The 19,197-nt window shown below is 49.5% G+C and overlaps 1 protein-coding gene across 1 annotated transcript in view; it reads right to left on the bottom strand.

Moving 5' to 3' along the window:
• LOC142309946 (struthiocalcin-2-like) overlaps window positions 1–18,438 on the bottom strand; it is a 75,548-nt gene extending 57,110 nt beyond the window's left edge. Inside the window, exons 1-3 of the mRNA XM_075347419.1 lie at window positions 18,409–18,438; window positions 14,504–14,572; window positions 14,179–14,417 (exon numbers count right to left, since the gene is read on the bottom strand). Coding sequence (XP_075203534.1) covers window positions 14,179–14,417; window positions 14,504–14,564 — 300 coding nt within the window. The 5' untranslated portion in view covers window positions 14,565–14,572; window positions 18,409–18,438. The remainder of the gene's footprint in view (window positions 1–14,178; window positions 14,418–14,503; window positions 14,573–18,408) is intronic.
• Window positions 18,439–19,197: the final 759 nt, after the last annotated feature.

The following is a 19,197-nucleotide window of genomic DNA, read 5'->3' as shown; positions in this document are numbered from 1 at the left end:
GACTTTTCAGAGCCCGTCAAATCTCTCTTTTGACCCATTTTGCCAAAGGAAAGGAAGTTGCCTAATAATTAAGCACACCTTATATAGGGTGCTGATGTCATTACATCACACCCCTCCTCATTACAGAGATGCACATCACCTCATTTATTTAATTGGTAGTTGGCTCTCAACCCTATACAGCTTGGAGTAGGACAACATGTATTACAAGTATCATGTGATCAAAATACTCATTTGCCTAATAATTCTGCACACAGTGTACAATATATCTTATGTGTAAGTCTTTACACATGGTAAATGATTAGTGGTTAGAAAAAAAATCATACAAGAATTGAATGGGCATTGAAAGGAAAATCTATCAGGTATCTACATGATGAGGGATCATCTTAGGTGATACAAATTGGGTACATAGCCTTGTATTATAGTCAACTTCATCTTCATAGCGCTTGAGACTTCTTACTGCTTAATACTATAGAGACATCATGATTCACAGTGGTATATGCTCAACTTTCCAATTAATCACATATATACAATTGGACCAACAGAAATCAAGTGATTCTTTTACTTCTGAACCCAAAAGTAACATATACTAAAACTACTTTTCTGCATCTGTCTCATGTTCTGTATCGCACTTTGCTCCCTTCCCATGTGCTCACCATGCTTTGCTATATTCCATGGGGGGTTGATAAGGTAACCCATAGTTCCTCTGTGACATTATCTCCAACAGTGTTTTACAGCCCACTTAGACATACATCTGTGGCGCCCTTGAGGCTTCAGTCGCCACAGGGTACTGCACCTCACTTAAGGTGCGGTACTTATCCTGGGTCCAGTGGAGGTCGGTACCGGTTCCACAACACACAAACTCATACATACAGTCAGGGTCAGGTCTTAAGATAGTCACCAAACATGGGGGGCTGCCACTCACTAGTGACAGGGAACCGTGGGAGGAGTGGCCACCAGGGGGAGTTAGGAGTTGACACAGCAGTGGGAGTTCTCCAGCAAGAGAGGAGAGGAGCGGATGGGTTTTTTGGTAGCTCCTGTGGGACATAGGAGACAATACGGTCGACGAGGAGAGAGCTTCATTGCTCTCTCGGGACCGGCTCAGTTCAGGGTGCAGAGCCCTAGGGTGGAACATACTTTACGTTATATAACCAGAATCTGCAGGACAGGGGTATTGTATGTCCCTCTGGCCACCACAAGATCCCGGAGCACAGTGGCACATAGGGTCCAGAGTCGTGATCAAGGTCAGGCCCCACCATGGACCCGCGTCACCTGCACCCGGGACGGGAGCTAACACTACAAGAACCGGGGTCCCCAAGTAGCTTCAGGCCACAGGGATCCATCCTTAAAAGCACTAGAAGGAAGGGCCCACAGACTATTGTACCAGTTCTGACCTCCAAAGGATCCTGGATCAGCTGGGGCCCAATGACGGCAGAGACCGGTATCCTGAGGGCAGCACTTGAACTGTGAGTAAAAAGACCTGGAACCGCAGCAGCTGACTCAGCCTCTTATTGCCGATGCCGGCGTCTTGCACTTCGGCGCTAATGGCCATTACAGTCCCTCATCATCCTCCCCGGGGTCCCACTCCACCTATGGGGTGCAGAACTATCCTTGCTGCAACACCACCAGCTCCGGAGGACATCACCTGCAGCAGCGGCTAATCCCTGGCCGCATACCACAGGTGGCATCACAAGACAATTACAACTCCCAACCTCCTCAACCTCTATTATCCCACCATCATCCCATCCTCCATCCTCCTCCCTTTTATCGTACACCTCGGGGCCACGAAGCCAGGCAGGGCCACCTGTGACATCCCAAACCCGACATCACCGGCTCGGCGATGAGTACATTCAACCCCTGCCCCATGGGTGCTACACATCTGTGCCTGAGTAACATAACCAGTCAATGGTTTTGTTCAGTTGCCATTTGTTTTTGAGTATGCACCTTCCAGTTTTTACTGTTGCTTTCATATCCTCGGCTGTCATGGCCCTGTGACTTTCATTGTAACCTACTTCACTCGTCTGCCTGCCTTCCACCATAGCTTGTTGTCCAGGTCCTCTCTGTGCCACTTGTCATCCGGTAAACCCAGCCAGCTATGCCATTTTCCCTCATTCTGTGTATGCCCCAGATTTGTGGCTTCATGAACCCACCACACCAGCTGAGCCTTAACATTTGATATTAAACACAAGAGACTAGTGATGGGCAAACTCCCCCAATGTTTGGGATCAGGAGCCTCGCCGAACGTTTTATAAAGTTCCAGTTCGGGGCCGAAGATAATGACAACTTGCGTCTGAACCCCGAGCTTGGACTTTACAGTTATGGGATGGGGCGGGGGGCTGTAAAATAAAGAATATAATTAATAACAAACATTGTCATTACACTTACCAGTCTCGTGACGCGTCCCCCAGACCCGCTCAGCCGCTGTCTCCCGGCCGCTACTGCTTCCAGGTCCGATCATTAACTTCCGGTGGTATTCACAGAACAGTGAAGCAGCACTGACATTGCTCTGCCTGCTTCTCACTATGTGTAGACGCTTGTCTGTACAGAGCGATGAAGCAGAGCTGACATTGCTCTCACTGCGTCTCGCTCTGTATAGACGCTTGTTTGTACAGAGCGATGAGCGATGAAGCAGAGCTGACATTGCTCTCCCTGTTTCTCGCTCTCTATAGACGCTTGTCTGTACAGAGCGATGAAGCAGAGCTGACATTGCTCTCCTTGTTTCTCGCTCTCTATAGAATCTTGTCTGTACAGAGCGATGAAGCAGAGCTGACATTGCTCTCCCTGCTTCTCACTCTGTATAACACAGGTAGAAGAGAAGACCGGGTTTATGCCGCGCTAAAAACCACTGATGCGTGTAAATTAAAAGATTTCCTTTTTATTGGACAGTTCCTACATGTTTCAGAGACATCCGTCTCCTTCCTCAGGAAAAGAAATCATATCTGACTCTGTATAGACGCTTGTCTGTACAGAGCAATGAAGCAGAGCTGACATTGCTCTCCCTGTTCACTACGTTGGTCTAAGGATTTTTTTTTTAAATAAAGATGGAGTCTCTAAATGTTTGGGGTGGGTTTTTTATCTCTAATAAAAAAAAAATTCTATGTGTTGTGTTTTTCTTTTTACTATTTACTAAAAATTCATGGTGATCATGTCTAATTTGGCGTGACACCATGAATTTTGGGCATAGTACCAGCTGAGAATACAAAACTGGTATTAACCCCTTTATTACCCAGCATGCCACCACCATTAGGTATGCTGGATGAGCCGGTTAAAGCGCCTGGAAATGGCTCTAAGAAACAATGTGCCATTTCCAGGGGTGACTGCGGGCTGTGGTTTTCAGCTCGGGAGGCTTGGGCCTTACCACATTGAGAATCCAAACCCCAGCTGCCTGGCTTTACCTGACTGGAGATCAAAATATGGTGGGAGCCCATGCATTTTTTTTAAATTATTTTTTTAAATAATTAAAAAAAAATTAATAGGCTTCCTTGTATTTTGATTGCTAGCCAAGGTAAAGCCAAGCAGATGGGGATGGCGGCTCATAGCATCCTCTTTATCTGTGCTGAGAATCAAAAATATCATAGAGTGCAATGTAATTTTTTAAAATTGTTTATTTTTACACTACTATATGTGTGAGGGACTTAACAGCCAATCACGGACGCTGTCACGCAGAATGGCCATTTGTGATTGGCTGTTGGAGTAACCTGGAATCTGCCAATACATTCTAGATACTAGAATGTATGGGCTGGCTTCAGTTTACTCCAACATCCAATCACAAACGCCCACTCTGTGACAGCATCTGTGATTGTCTGTTATTTTAACAGTAAAATAAAACAACAACACAGAGAAAAAATTATTTTATTAGAAATAAAACAGAAGACATTAAGGACTCCATCTTTATTACCCAAAAAAAAACTCTGACATAGTCCAAAGGCGGGCGAGCATCTTCAGCTCTGCTACATCTGTGCGAGAAGACAGACAGGTCTGCTCACACAGACGTGCAGGCACAAACTCAGCTGAGAGCTCTGAGACTTCACCCGAGTGCACAGCTGTGCCCCGGGTAACCCCAACACCACCAGCAGCCAAGAAGGAGTTTTTCTATGCCAAGAATTGTTGTTTGCATGTTGCAATTGATTATTCTGCTGATCTGATATGTTTGAAATACCGGTGCCTCCCATAAAGGCAAAATTGTTATATGTTTCTTTATATGCATATATGCATAACAAACTTTTGGTGTACTAATTTTGTTTGGTTGCAGCCCGGGAGTGCTGTCATTTGCCGTGGGGGAATGTGGCACCCCTGAGGCTTCAGTCGCCAAAGGGTACTGCACCTCACTTAAGGTGCAGTAGTCATCCCGGGTAAAGGTACCGTCACACTAAGCAACATCGCTAGCAACATCGCTGCTGATGCACAACTTGCTAGCGATGTTACTTAGTGTGACATCCAGCAACAACCTGGCCCCTGCTGTGAGGTCGCTGGTTGTTCCTGAATGTCCTGGGCCATTTTTTAGTTGTTGCTCTCCCGCTGTGAAGCACACATCGCTGTGTGTGACAGCGACAGAGCAACAACTAAATGTGCAGGCAGCAGGAGCCGGCTTCTGCGGACGCTGGTAACCACAGTAAACATCGGGTAACCAAGAGGCCCTTACCTTGGTTACCCGATATTTACCTTCGTTACCAGAGTCCGACGCTCTCAGCTGTCAGTGCCGGCTCCTGCTCTCTGCATATGTAGCTGCAGTACTGTCACGCTCCCCGGGCCCCGACGCCGTTCCCCACTCACCGCTCCGGTCCCCGGGTCCCCTGCCTCCAGCCACACGTCCTCCTCGGCACCCTCCAGGCTCCCGGGCTCCCGTTCCCAGCGCTCCTCTGCGACCCAGGACACCCTGTCTGTCTCCCCTGCATCCTCGGCACCGCTCCCTGCTCTGGCCTCTGGCACCCGGGCATCGCGCATGCGCATTAGGGCGCGCGCGCGGTCACTAACCTCCTCTTAAAGACCCAGCACTCCTAAACAGGATATTGCATCAGTCAGGGTCAGGTATATTAGGAGTTTCCTGCCTCTAGGGCGTCGCCTGTTCTACGAGTTCTGTAGCTAGGAGTTCAGGTCCCATTTGCTGTGTCTCGTTCTCACTTTATGTCATCCACAGAACCAGTTCTACCAAGCAAACCTGGTCCTGACCATAACCTGTCCGAGTGGTCCTACGGGGACTGTCAGCTGAGATGACACCATCTTCTCCAGTCTGAACCTGCCTTCTACCCTCGGCTTCACCTGGTGACCTCAGCCTCCTCTACCGGTTGGACTCTGCTCACGTCTGACGTCTCTACCTGCCACCGGTACCCGGGCACCGTCATCACACCTGGCACCAGGAACTCTTTGTCCCCAGGGACTTCCTCATTCCAGCTTCCGGAAAGGACTCTGACCTTATCCCGCTTAGTGCTCCGGCAACCGTGCACCTAGGCCCTCTGGTGGGGTGACCGGACAGTCCCTGTATAGGGGTTAGCTCTGTGTTGCTTCACTGGGGGAGTCCGGTGAACGGCCCAGAGGATCCACCACCCGGGCGTAACAGATAGAACAGGCCATGGATCCCGCCGAAGCTTTAGCGGCTCAGTTGGCCGGATTGCAGCAGGAGCTGGTCCGTCAACGCGAAACCCAATCCCGCATGCTGGCCTTCATGACGTCAGTAGACACCCGCCTGAACACGCTGCAAGCAACCGCCACGTCCCTATCAACCCCAGCCACGTCCATGACCTCCGCAGGAGCCGCCACCGAGACCTCAAGACTCCGACTGGCTTCTCCGCCCCAGTACGCCGGGGATCCCAAGACCTGCAGGGGTTTCTTGAACCAGTGCTCTCTCCACTTCAAACTGCTGCCGCGCCTCTTCGCTTCTGACCAGGCCAAGGTAGCCTTCATAATGTCCCACCTGGAGGGCGAGGCATTGGCGTGGATGAATCCCTTGTGGGAGAAGGAAGATCTCGTAACCAACAACATCCGTGACTTCCTGCATGCCTTCCGGGCCACCTTTGATGAACCAGGACGCGCCTCCGCGTCGGCTGCCTCGCTACTCAGGCTACGCCAAGGGACTTCGACAGTGGGACAGTATGCCATCCGGTTTCACACCCTAGCCTCTGAACTAGGGTGGAACAACGAAGCCCTGACCGCAGCCTTCTGGGAGGGGCTTACCGGTCATATTAAGGATGAGCTGGCTGGTCGCGATGTCCTTCCCGCCTTGGATGCTCTGATCACCCTCGCAACCCGGATAGACCTCCGCTTTCAGGAACGCTCCAAAGAGATGTCCCGTGAGAAACGCCCAGTACGGTATCCTGCTCCTTCTCTGAAGTCTACCGCTTCTTCGCCTGCACTCTCTGGCTCCTCCACTCATGAGCCCATGCAAGTTGACCGGCTGCGGTCATCCGAGCAACGCTGAGCGGAACGACTCACCAAGGGCCTCTGCTTCTACTGCGGAGACGGCGCACACTTGGTGCGTGTCTGTCCAGAGAAACCGGGAAACCCCAAAGCCTAGGGTTGGTAGGAGAGGCCACCCTAGGTACCGGGAAGCTCTCAGACCCCGTTACATGGACTGTTCAGGTGACAACAGAGGAGACTCGCTTCACGGCAGAGGCATATCTCGATTCCGGGGCAGCAGGCAACTTCATCCACCAGGCCACGGTAGACCAGTACCAGGTACCTGTCACCCCGCTGAAGACACCCCTTGTGATAGCCTCTGTGGATGGGGAACCCCTTTCTGACACCGTCCTATTTGTCACCAAACCTGTGAAACTGCGTATCGGTGTGCTACACACCGAAGACATTGCCTTCTATGTTCTTCCGCGCATGTCTCATCCGCTTTTGCTGGGATTACCCTGGTTACGGATACATTAACCCACGGTCAGCTGGCGTACTGGAGAAATCATCCGCTGGGGCTCATCTTGTCATGAGAACTACCTCCAGTCAGTCCAGCCCGTCCGTCATCCTCCGGCCCCGGAATCCCTACCTGGCCTACCGCCCGCCTACTGGTCCTTCGCGGATGTGTTCGACAAAAAGGAGTCGGAGGTCTTACCTCCACATCGACCCTACGACTGTGCCATCGACCTCCTGCCAGGAACCACTCCCCCTCGGGGACGGATATACCCTTTGTCCCTTGCGGAGACACGGGCCATGTCTGACTACATCACCAAGAACCTGGCACGGGGATTTATTCGGAGATCCTCCTCCCCGGCTGGAGCTGGCTTCTTCTTCGTCAAGAAAAAGGAAGGCGACTTACGGCCCTGCATCGACTACCGGGGCCTGAACCAGATCACCGTGAAGAACAAATATCCCCTGCCTCTGATACCTGAACTCTTTGATCGACTCAGAGGGGCCCGTATCTTCACCAAATTAGATCTCCGTGGAGCCTACAACCTGGTCCGCATTCGCTTCGGGGACGAGTTACAGACCGCCTTCAACACCCGGGATGGGCACTATGAGTATTGTGTGATGCCCTTTGGACTTTGCAACGCTCCGGCTGTCTTCCAGGAGCTGGTGAACGACGTGTTCAGGGACCTTCTCTACATCTGTGTAGTCGTATACCTGGACGACATCTTAGTCTATTCACCGGATCTCCAGACCCACAGAGAAAACGTGCAACTTGTGTTACAGAGGCTGAGGGAGAACCGCCTATACGCCAAATACGAGAAGTGTGTGTTCGACCAATCATCTCTTCCCTTTCTGGGCTACGTGATATCCGACACTGATCTACAGATGGACCCTAAGAAGGTCTCTGCTATCCTCGACTGGCCTCCTCCTTCTGGACTGAAAGCCATTCAACGCTTCCTCGGCTTTGCTAACTACTACCGGCAGTTCATCCCTCACTTCTCGGCTCTAACAGCGCCTCTCTCCGCCTTGACCAAGAAGGGGGCCAACCCAAAGGTCTGGTCACCGGAGACCGATGCCGCCTTCTGCTCCCTGAAGCGGTCCTTTGCCTTCTCTCCCGTTCTTCATCGACCAGAGTTGAACCGTCAATTCACCCTGGAGGTGGATGCCTCCTCCGCTGGGGCCGGGGCCGTGCTTCTGCAGAAGTCATCCACCGGGAAGTTGTTCACCTGTGGATTCTTTTCCAAGACCTTCTCGGCGCCTGAACGTAATTACACCATATTTGATCGAGAGCTCCTGGCCGTCAAAATGGTGTTGGAGGAATGGCGCTATCTCTTAGAGGGAGCAGTTTACCCGGTGATCATTTACACTGATCACAAGAACTTGGAATACCTGCGGTCTGCTCAAAGACTGAACCCACGACAAGCCCGGTGGTCTCTGTTCTTTGCCCGGTTTGACTTCTAGCTCCACTTCCGGTCCGCGGACAAGAATGTGCGGGCGGATGCCCTATCCCGATCCTTCGTCCCGGTGGAGCAAGAGGAAGAACCTACCCAGCCCATTGTCTACCTGAGTAAGTTCCTCCCGGTGGCTCCCGTCTCTCTGGCCTCTCTATCCCCCCCCGGGAAGACCTACGTCATGGAGACAGACAGACTCAAGGTCCTCCAATGGGGACATTCCTCGAAAGTGGCCGGACACGCCGGTCAGAAGAAAACCTGGGACGCTATCGTCCGCCACTATTGGTGGCCATCCCTTCGTAAGGCTATCACCGCCTTTGTTTCTGCCTGTTCCTCCTGTGCCCGGAACAAGACGCCTAAGCACCTGCCCTATGGTCGTCTTCTGCCTCTACCGATCCCTTCAGTTCCGTGGCAACACATTGCCATGGACTTCGTCACGGACTTGCCCTTGTCCTCCGGCCATACGGTCATCTGGGTCGTGGTGGATCGATTTTCAAAAATGGCTCATTTCGTTCCTATGGCCGGATTTCCCTCTGCTCAAGAGCTCGCTGACGCCTACATACAGCACATCTTCCGCTTGCACGGCTTTCCTGCACATATCGTGTCCGACAGAGGAACCCAGTTCACATCACGCTTCTGGAGAGCCCTCTGCGAACATCTGGGGGTGTCTCTGGACTTCTCCTCTGCCTACCTCCCTCAGTCAAACGGCCAAGTGGAACGCGTCAACCAGATCATGACCTCCTTCCTACGCCACTACGTCAATGTACATCAGGACAACTGGTCTACACTTCTTCCTTGGGCTGAGTTCTCACATAACCACCGGGTCAGCGAGTCCACCTCCAGCTCCCCCTTCCATGTTGTCTATGGTCTCCAGCCTTCCGTGCCGTTGCCTGTATCTCCTGCTTCCGATGTACCTGCTGCAGACATCCTAGCCAGAGACTTCTCCGCTATATGGTCCTCTGTCAAGACCTCCCTGGGACACGCTGCTGCACAGATGAAAATGCACGCTGACAAAAGACGCCTTGACCCTCCTCGCTTCTCTCCCGGGGACCTGGTCTGGCTTGCCTCCAAGTATGTCCGACTCAAGATACCATCGTACAAGCTGGGTCCGCGGTACATCGGTCCCTTCAAGGTCATCAGGAAGATTAATGAGGTGTCCTATAAGCTGCAGCTTCCAACCACTATGCGGATACCCAACTCCTTCCACGTTTCCTTGCTGAAACCTGTGGTCCTTGGTCCTTTCTCCGCTGACACCGGTATTCATCCTGCACCCATTGCTGAGGATGACATCTATGCGGTAAGAGATATCGTGGCCATGAAGACCGTCAGGGGTAGGCAGTACTTCCTGGTCGACTGGGAGGGTTACGGTCCCGAAGATAGGTCCTGGGAACCCCGGGAGAACGTGGGTACTCCTCTGATTCGTGCCTTCTTGTCCCGGTTGCGGGGAGAGGGGCGTGGGGGGGGGTACTGTCACGCTCCCCGGGCCCCGACGCCGTTCCCCACTCACCGCTCCGGTCCCCGGGTCCCCTGCCTCCAGCCACACGTCCTCCTCGGCACCCTCCAGGCACCCGGGCTCCCGTTCCCGGCGCTCCTCTGCGACCCAGGACACCCTGTCTGTCTCCCCTGCATCCTCGGCTCCGATCCCTGCTCTGGCCTCCGGCACCCGGGCATCGCGCATGCGCATTAGGGCGCGGGCGCGGTCACTGACCTCCTCTTAAAGACCCAGCACTCCTAAACAGGATATTGCATCAGTCAGGGTCAGGTATATTAGGAGCTTCCTGCCTCTAGGGCATCGCCTGTTCTACGAGTTCTGTAGCTAGGAGTTCAGGTCCCCTTTGCTGTGTCTCGTTCTCACTTTATGTCTTCCACAGAACCAGTTCTACCAAGCAAACCTGGTCCTGACCATAACCTGTCCGAGTGGTCCTACGAGGACTGTCAGCTGAGACGCCACCATCTTCTCCAGTCTGAACCTGCCTTCTACTCTCGGCTTCACCTGGTGACCTCAGCCTCCTCTACCGGTTGGACTCTGCTCACGTCTGACGTTTCTACCTGCCACCGGTACCCGGGCACCGTCATCACACCTGGCACCAGGAACTCTTTGTCCCCAGGGACTTCCTCATTCCAGCTTCCGGAAAGGACTCTGACCTTATCCCGCTTAGTGCTCCGGCAACCGTGCACCTAGGCCCTCTGGTGGGGTGACCGGACAGTCCCTGTATAGGGGTTAGCTCTGTGTTGCTTCACTGGGGGAGTCTGGTGCACGGCCCAGAGGATCCACCACCCGGGCGTAACAAGTACACATCGGGTAATTAACCCCATGTGTACTGTAGCTAGGAGAGCAGGGAGCCAGCGCTAAGCAGTGTGCGCGGCTCCCTGCTCTCTGCACATGTAGCTGCAGTACACATCGTGTAATTAACCCCATGTGTACTGTGGCTAGGTGTGCAGGGAGCCAGCGCTAAGCTGTGTGCGCTGGTAACCAAGGTAAATATCGGGTTGGTTACCCGATATTTACCTTAGTTACCAAGCGCAGCATGCTTCCACGTGTAGCGACGCTCCAGCGATCCCTGCCAGGTCAGGTTGCTGGTGGGATCGCTGGAGCGTCGCTTAGTGTGACATCTCACCAGCGACCTCCTAGCAACTTACCAGCGATCCCTATCAGGCTGTATCGTTGTTGGGATCGCTGGTAAGTTGTTTAGTGTGACTGGGCCTTAAGGAAGAGGTTAATTGCTGGTGTTTCTCACATTCACAAACCACACACAGTTAGGTGCCTTCCCACCAGGGGCTGACTTGGGGTAGATAGTGGGGTGGCCATCACGAAGAATGGAACTTTCCTGGTTACTAGAACAACCATCTGGGGGGCGGGCACCACTTGGGGAAAAGGAAGGAGCATCCCCACATATAGTTAGTTAGCCCCGGGCACAGCTTGGGGTGAGGAGCACAGTCGGGACTTCAGTCCAGGCATATTCTCTCTACCTTCACACTTCTGGGAGCACTGCAAGACCCGTGGCTTGGAGCAGGCTGCTCAGCCCAGGTTCTCTACAGCTACCAGGGATTCTAGGGTCTGCAGCAAGTGCAGGAAACACCCGCAGCTCATTCCACATTACATCCACGGGATTGGAGGGACTCTGACCAGAAAGGACACACAGTGGGAACACCGGGAGTTACTTCCGAACTACCTGGGATCGTCTGGGGCCATCACGGCAGAGACCGGTACCCTGAGGCTACATTGGAACTGTGAGTAAAATGACCTGGAACCGCAGCAGCTGACTCTGCCTCTTATTGCCAGCACCCTGCACTTTGTCGCCAGCCATGACTACAACTCTCATCATCCTCCCCAGGGACTGCTCCGCCTGTGGGGAGTAGAACCATCTTTGCTATGACACCATCAGCCCCGGAGGACATCACCAGCAGCGGCGGCTAAGCCCTGGCCGCGTACCACAGGTGGCGTCATGAGACAAACTATCCCCATCATTACATCCACCATCATTCTACCTTTTATTGTACGCCTCGGGGCCACGAAGCCGGGCAGGGCCACCCGTGACATCCCCAGACCCGACATCACCAGCCCGGCGACGAGTAACAGTTAACCCCTTGCCCTGTGAGTGCTACATATGACTGTAGCCTTAGGGTATGTGCACACGTGTGCGTATTACATGCAGTTACGCTGCGTTCTGCACCGCAGCGTAACTGCATACGTCCTGCGTCCCCTGCACAATCTATGGAGATTGTGCAGGAGCCGTGCGCACGTGGCATGTTAGAATGCAGCGATTCGGCTGCTTGCCGAATCGCTGCGTTCTAAGAAGTGACATGTCACTTCTTTCGTGCGTTCTGCATGTTGTCTATAGGGAGAGGCAGCAGGCAGAGCGCACGAATCTGCCGGCACCATGCGCTTCAGAACGCAGCTTTTCAGCTGCGCTCTGAAGCGCACATTTTCGGTGCGGTGCAGAGCGCACACGTGCGCACATAGCCTTACACTGACAGACACGGAATATACACTACACTGTACTATAAGTAATGCAATGTACTATCTACAGAATCTAAGGATTGCATGTTCAAGTCTTTTGTAGGGCTAATTAATGTTGTAAAAAATGTTTTAAGTCTAAAAAAGTAAGAAAAAAAGCAGTTCATTTTAGGAAGAAAAACAATATACATTTTATTATTTAAAAGTGATCAAAAGTCATATATATCCCAATTGATGCCAATAAAAACTATAAATTGTACTGAAAAAATAAAAACATGCCATCAGACATTGACTAAACTATGTAAAAAATGATAGATCTCAGAATATGACAACCAAAAAAATAAAGGAATTTTTGTGTGTGTAATATTATAAAACAATCTTATCAATCTGCATAGAATTAAGTTAAGATGTTAATCTTACTACATGGTGAGCCATAAATTATTTTATTAATTTTCCATGTCTTCTGTTGCCCAAAAAATTGAAGAAAAAGTGAAAAAAAAGTTGTAAGAATGAAAAATAGTATTGATGAAATCCATATTTAAGTTGGTATGGTCATGATCACATCTATTCTCAGAATAAACTTGTAATTTCAATTATACCAAATAACGTAGCAGTAAAAAAACAAAATCCAGAATTACTGTAAATTTTCTCCATTCAGCGTTTCAAAAAGTATAATAAAAAGGATCAAAAGTTGACTGTTGAAAAAGTACAAGTGGCAGAGTGTTTCATATAAATGGGTAGATCATACAGAAGAGTAATAGTATACTTTCCTAAGCTATACCGCCGTAATTTTCAGATTATAAAATGCACTTTTCCTCTCAAAAACTGGGAGGAAAAAAAGGGGTGCATCTTATAATGCGAATGTAGCTTACCGAGGATGGTGGAGAATGGGCTGTGCTGGCTGTGGTGGGGACTGCGTGGAGCATGGCGGTGCGGCAGGTGAGAGCTCTGTCGGCAGTGTGGGCGTCAAGTAATGGCTCCCGAAGTCGGTGCATACACCGATGGAGCTTTCGGCTCAAGATCCCATCTGCGCATGCGCTGCCTCCAGCCTATTGATCTCCCAGCAGCAGACCTAAAGAAAATGGCACCCGGAGGTGGTGCGTGCGCAGATGAGATTTCGGCTTGTCATTGAGCCAACAGCTCAATCGGTGCACGCGCCGACTCCGGGTGCCATGTCTTTGAAGCCCACACCTCTCACAGAGCATCTGTGACACCTGCCACACCACCCTGCTCTACACAGACAGCATGGTGCCCACAGTCAGCACAGCAGCCACCACAGCCCCCACCGCAGCTAGCACAGCCTCCACCGCAGCGCCTGCAGCATCGCCCTACTCCAGCACCGCCCCTGCCTCCTGTGACGCTGCACTACCACTGCTGCTGCCCCTCCCTCTGGTAAAACACTACCGGAGTATAAGACGGCCCCACACCCTTTTTTTTACCTTTTTATCTCTAAATTTTGGATTTGTCTTATAATCCAAAGTGTCTTATAAAACGAAAAATACAGTATTCTACTAAATCACTTTACTACTAGTGATAGGCGAATTATAACTATTCGTGTTTGGTTAATGCTTACCGAATATTTCAGTAATCATCACGGCAAGAAAAATGCTTGGGTTCCCCACTGACTTGCATTAGGTTCGTTATTCGTGACGAATACCGGAGTAGCACTTTGGCATTCGTTACAAATAATCCGAACACAATAGTTACTATTCACTCATCACTATTTACTATGCGTAAGCTTAGAGACTCTGAAACTACTGACTAGAGGAAATTCATAAACATCTAGAAGTTTATTGCCTTTGGCTTTAAAATTTAAGGGAATAACTTAGCCGGGGTCATGTTATATCAATGTTCATCATGTATAACCAGTTAGGTAGCCTTTATAACAGTAGTAAATTATTCATATTCTTGACAATGATTTCGTCTTACCTCTGCATCCTTCCAGCTAAGTTCCCAAGCCACATACAAATGACAATAACCCTGATAGGAGATCCAGCCATCTTTACAAGGACCTTGGCAGAAATACATTGGGTTAAGGTCATCTGATACTGATGAATCACTTTGTTCACCACTGTGTTTATGGTGCTCATGTGAGCCAAACCCAATGTTGAGGAATGGAAGATTGATTCCAGATGATCTTGAGTTGTCCGGTTTCCCAAATAAAAAACCTATATAGAAAGGTATGCTAGGTTATTAGGCTTCTTAATCCTATTTCTTCTTTGTTAAGCTATTGACTACAAAGTAGAAGACTTACCTAGAGAACCTTGAAGAAACAGCAATGGCAGTAACAGTGATAGCGACAGCATTCTGGACATTGTTAGTCCTGTAGAAATGTAATGCAGTTACATTTGATTGATGCATGTAGTAAAAATATATACAAACATATATAGTCAAACTATTTAAAAAATATATATGTACCCGATGTAAGGCCAGACTGGCCCACCAGGGTTTTAGAGATTTGAGGTCTGACACCACAAGCCCCAAAAGTGCAGGAAAAGACAGCTCTGAAGCCAATCGCTTGTCACTAGGATCTATTTGTAATGGGTTTATTCACAAATAGCCTATTAGATCATGTTTATGGTAATCTAATTTACATGTTCTATGTAAATTTGAGTGAAAACAATAATTTCCTCTCGGTGGCCCAATATGTTCCAGTGTGACGTTGACCAATTTTGTGATGTAAACTAATTTTGGAGTTAAGGCCGCTTTACACGCTGCGATATCGGTACCGATATCCCTAGCGTGTGCGTTCCCGCCCCCATCGGTTGTGCGACACGGGCAAATCGCTGCCCGTGTCGCACAACATCGCCCGGACCCGTCACACTTACCTGCCTAGCGACGTCGCTGTGACCGGCGAACCGCCTCCATTCCACATCCAACATCGTACCTGCAGCAGCAACGATATTTGGTAAAGGAGCGACGTGTCAACGATCGCCGATTTTTGACGTTTTTGCAATCGTTGAACATTGCTCCTTGGTGTCACACGCTGCAATGTCGCTAATGGTGCCGGATGTGTGTCACTAACGACGTGACCCCGACGATATATTGTTAGCGATGTCACAGCATGTAAATGGCCCTTTAGGGTATGTAAAGACATTTCTGCAACTCTTGGCAGGAAAAATACAGAGTAAAATACACCCATTTTTGACACATCCGTTTTTTGTGCAGATTTTTCTCCACTTATTTAAGCCCTCTTCACACGACAGTGAAAAACACACACGTTTTTCACTGACATGTTAAAGGTACGTATGTCCCTCCATGTGCTGTGATTATGGCCCATGTGTGATCTCTGCGTGCTATCTGCGATAATACACTGATATGCTGATATCTCCTGCTCTCCTGCAGCTACTCAGCTGTGCAGTGCATAACTGCATATTCATGAGAATAATGAGCCAGCTTGGAAGCAGGAGACAGCAGCGGCCGGAGATAGCAGTACTGGAGAAGGTGATTTTAAAAAGCTTTTTATTTTAAATGTACGTCTGTGACTTTGCTGGCACGTGTTTCACAGATTACACCATAGTGTAGTCCATGGGTCATCAGTGATGCCAGAAAAAAATGGATGTGTCTCCATGCAGAGCATACGTACACGCATGTATGTTGCACGGAAACATGGTCAGTGAAAAATCACTGATGTGTGCGCAGACCCATTGATTTTAATGGGTCTGTGTATGTCTGTTATTCTGGTATGTGAAAAAACAATATACGTATCACAATCACTGACATGTGAAAGAGGTCTAATATGGGTGAATTCTGCAGAAAAAACACTGAAAGAATAGACACGCTGCAGAATTAAATCTGTATCGAATCTGCAAATCCAAAATAAGCATATACAAGAGCCTTCTGCATTCTCATTCACTTTGCTGTTATCAGGAAGCCCTTCAGATTTTGTGACAAAAATATGAAGAAAAAACATAAAAAAACCCACTGTACAGCCACTTAAAGAGATTACTAAGATTGTAATTATCACTCTATTTTAGTGATGCTGTCAATCAGTATTATGGGCTGTAGACATATATCGCTTAAAATCTTAATTAGTTATTATGATTTTACAATGTGCCCATAAAAAATGTTGAGTGTTTGTAATTTTTGGATAAGCTGTACATAAAAAAATAAAAATCATGTGTGCAAAACTCTATGTAAATTATTACATCTTGACATCCAGTTGATCTTTATAGCTTTGTGGTGGCCAATTTAGTTTGAGGCTGGGTCTCGAAAGCAAATTACTTTAATAAACCAAGCCCTCATCCAACACTAGTATAACCTACCTAAAATGTATTCTTAGTAGAGGAACGCAAGTTATAGGCCCCACCAACATTTGCATTTGACAAAAAAAATAATTTGACCATTTTGATATTTTGTTGTCTAAGTGTGGCGCCCCTGAGTATATCAGGGTGCCACAGGGTACTGCAATCCTTACCAAGGGTGCATTATCTACCCCCCATGGTTCCAGGTTCCTAAGAAACCGGTGTCACTAACATCAGCACAAATCCCAATCACACCACACATCATGACCTGTCAGACACACCAGTGGGTTGGTTAAGCGGAATAAGGCCACCCACGTAGTGGTCAGGTATATGGCTGGGAGGGAGGAAGAGGGAGTCGAGTGAGAGCCCTCAAAGAGTGAGGAGCTGGGGAGTAGTAGCTCCCGGGGAGCTAGACCGAAATCGGGTCGCAGACGGTGGTCCGGGATCAGAGGAGTCGGGGACCGGTGGCAGCGACATTGGAAGGGTACAACGGACATAGTCTAGGAGGACTGTCGGCATCAGAAATCCAAAAGAACTGACCGGTACCGAGCACGACGGGGTACAGGACCCTAGGTCAGGAGCAGTTCATCGTCCTGATAATTAACCTGGGAGGAAGAGTCTCTTTATGAACTTCCCTAGGCGCTCAGATATTGAAGGCGTCAGCACCCCGCAGGGAATAGGACTTTCCAGTAACACGGCCCACTAAAATCCCAAGTGCCAGCCCTCAAGAGCTACACTAAAAACATAGTAAGCGGGGCCTCAACAGCTTCAAGCTGAGGGGCCACGCAGAGAACTAACTTGTGCATGGAGGCGGCTCCGGATTACCCAGTGACACCGGTGGAAGCAGACACCTGGACGGGCTCCTCCGTAGAGACTGTGATGCACAGAGTCTTCGGTTTATCTTCAGTGTGAGTGTCTGCTTTATAATCCTCATCCTGCACCACGACTACCTGCAGTGAGTAACCTGGTCCCATGCACCCTGCGCTCCCATACATCTCACCAAAAACCCCTGAGGCCGGGGCCTTCCCTACCTGCAGAGGGACTGACACCTTGCTGTCCCCCACCATCTGCCCCAGTACTGCTTTCAGCAGCGGCGGTACTCCCATTACCGCAACCCGCAGGTGGCATCACGAACTTCTCCCCTGTAAATAATCCCCTTTCAAGGATCGGAGTGAGTGCCGAGCCCGGGTCCGGACCCCTTGAGCCACGACCACCCCGGATCCGAGCACCCCGGTCTGCGCCGGGGCGGCACATAAGTCTATTGCTTCTCCATTATTTCAAAGCCAGACTATCCGACTGTATACAATGTATTTATCGTTGGAAATCACTAAACTTTGCTAACAATTCTATTATGACTTACTGGTTTGGAAATAATCTCTTTATCCATAGTGGATAACTTCCAAATTGCTGGGGTTAGGGTACTGGGACACCCGCCAATCCCAAGATCCAGGGCTCTGAAAAGCCTCATGTAAATAGAGTGGTGGTCAATCATGTGCACTACTGCTAATTCATTCTCAATGGGACCACTGGAGAGAGCTGAGCTGAGCTCAGCGTTTGGCTGGTCACTCCTGCAAAAATGAATGGAATGGTATTGTTCAACCCTTCAGAGCTCCAGGTTATTGGGATTCGTTGGACCACCAGCAATCGGGAACTTGTCCCTTTTTCTAGCAAACTCCTCAGGATTATCTATCCAGGAACAAAGGATCAGGCATGTTAAGATCCAAAATAGTTGAGTCGGAAGTCCCACTAATACATAAGACAGTTGACCAATGCCACCAAAGTGCACTGCAATGTCTTGTGATGAAATTCTTATCAGGAGATCCTTGTAATAAAAATGTATTATCCACAGTGGAAAGTCTAAAGACAAACAAATCAACAGCAATATGAGGACACAGCTCAAAGAGAAGATACCAACCTGGATGTCCTGCTCTTCTAATTTCCCTTAGGAGTGTGCAGATACTTTATATATTGCTGTAAATATGTCTAAGTCCAATAAAATGTTAGCAATGGCATTCATTTTATTTGCTTTGTTATGGTGAAAACGAGAATAGCAGCAGGTTTACACACCCATACTGCAAACAACACTGTGAGATATCACCCTTCACCAAGTTGTCACAAATATAAAAAAAGGTGATGGGATTACTGTGATTTTCCGCCTTACCTGCCGTGCAAATAAAAAAATGTGAGACATCCAGGGCTGTATTTTGCCTTCGTGCTGCCCTAGGCACTTTAAGTGGTCGCGCCCCTTAGTGACAACGTAAAACTGAGTTTTCGCACACGACATCTGTTTAAGGCAGATCTACTTTGTAAAACACTTGAAAAAGTATCAATGAGAAATGAAGGGCACTACCACCCCCCCCCAATGGGGATCACCACAGGCACATCAAAACATAGCATGAGTATAAAATATTACCACCACACCGTCCCCACTTATATACTGTGACTGTCACACTGCCCCTAATAAACTACACACTGCCCTCCCTTATAAATTATACCCACCACACCTTACTCAATTATGAAATATGATCTGCACATTGTCCTCACATCATGCTGCCCCCTCCTCACAATGTCCCATGCATGCTGCCCCCTCCTCACAATGTCCCATGCATGCTGCCCCCTCCTCACAATGTCCCATGCATGCTGCCCCCTCCTCACAATGTCCCATGCATGCTTCCCCCTCCTCACAATGTCCCATGCATGCTGC

The sequence above is a fragment of the Anomaloglossus baeobatrachus genome, chromosome 5, assembly GCF_048569485.1.
Source record: "Anomaloglossus baeobatrachus isolate aAnoBae1 chromosome 5, aAnoBae1.hap1, whole genome shotgun sequence".
Lineage (NCBI taxonomy): Eukaryota > Metazoa > Chordata > Amphibia > Anura > Aromobatidae > Anomaloglossus > Anomaloglossus baeobatrachus.
Note: the sequence above shows the minus strand (reverse complement) of the source record. Positions and strands in the feature narration are given on the sequence as shown.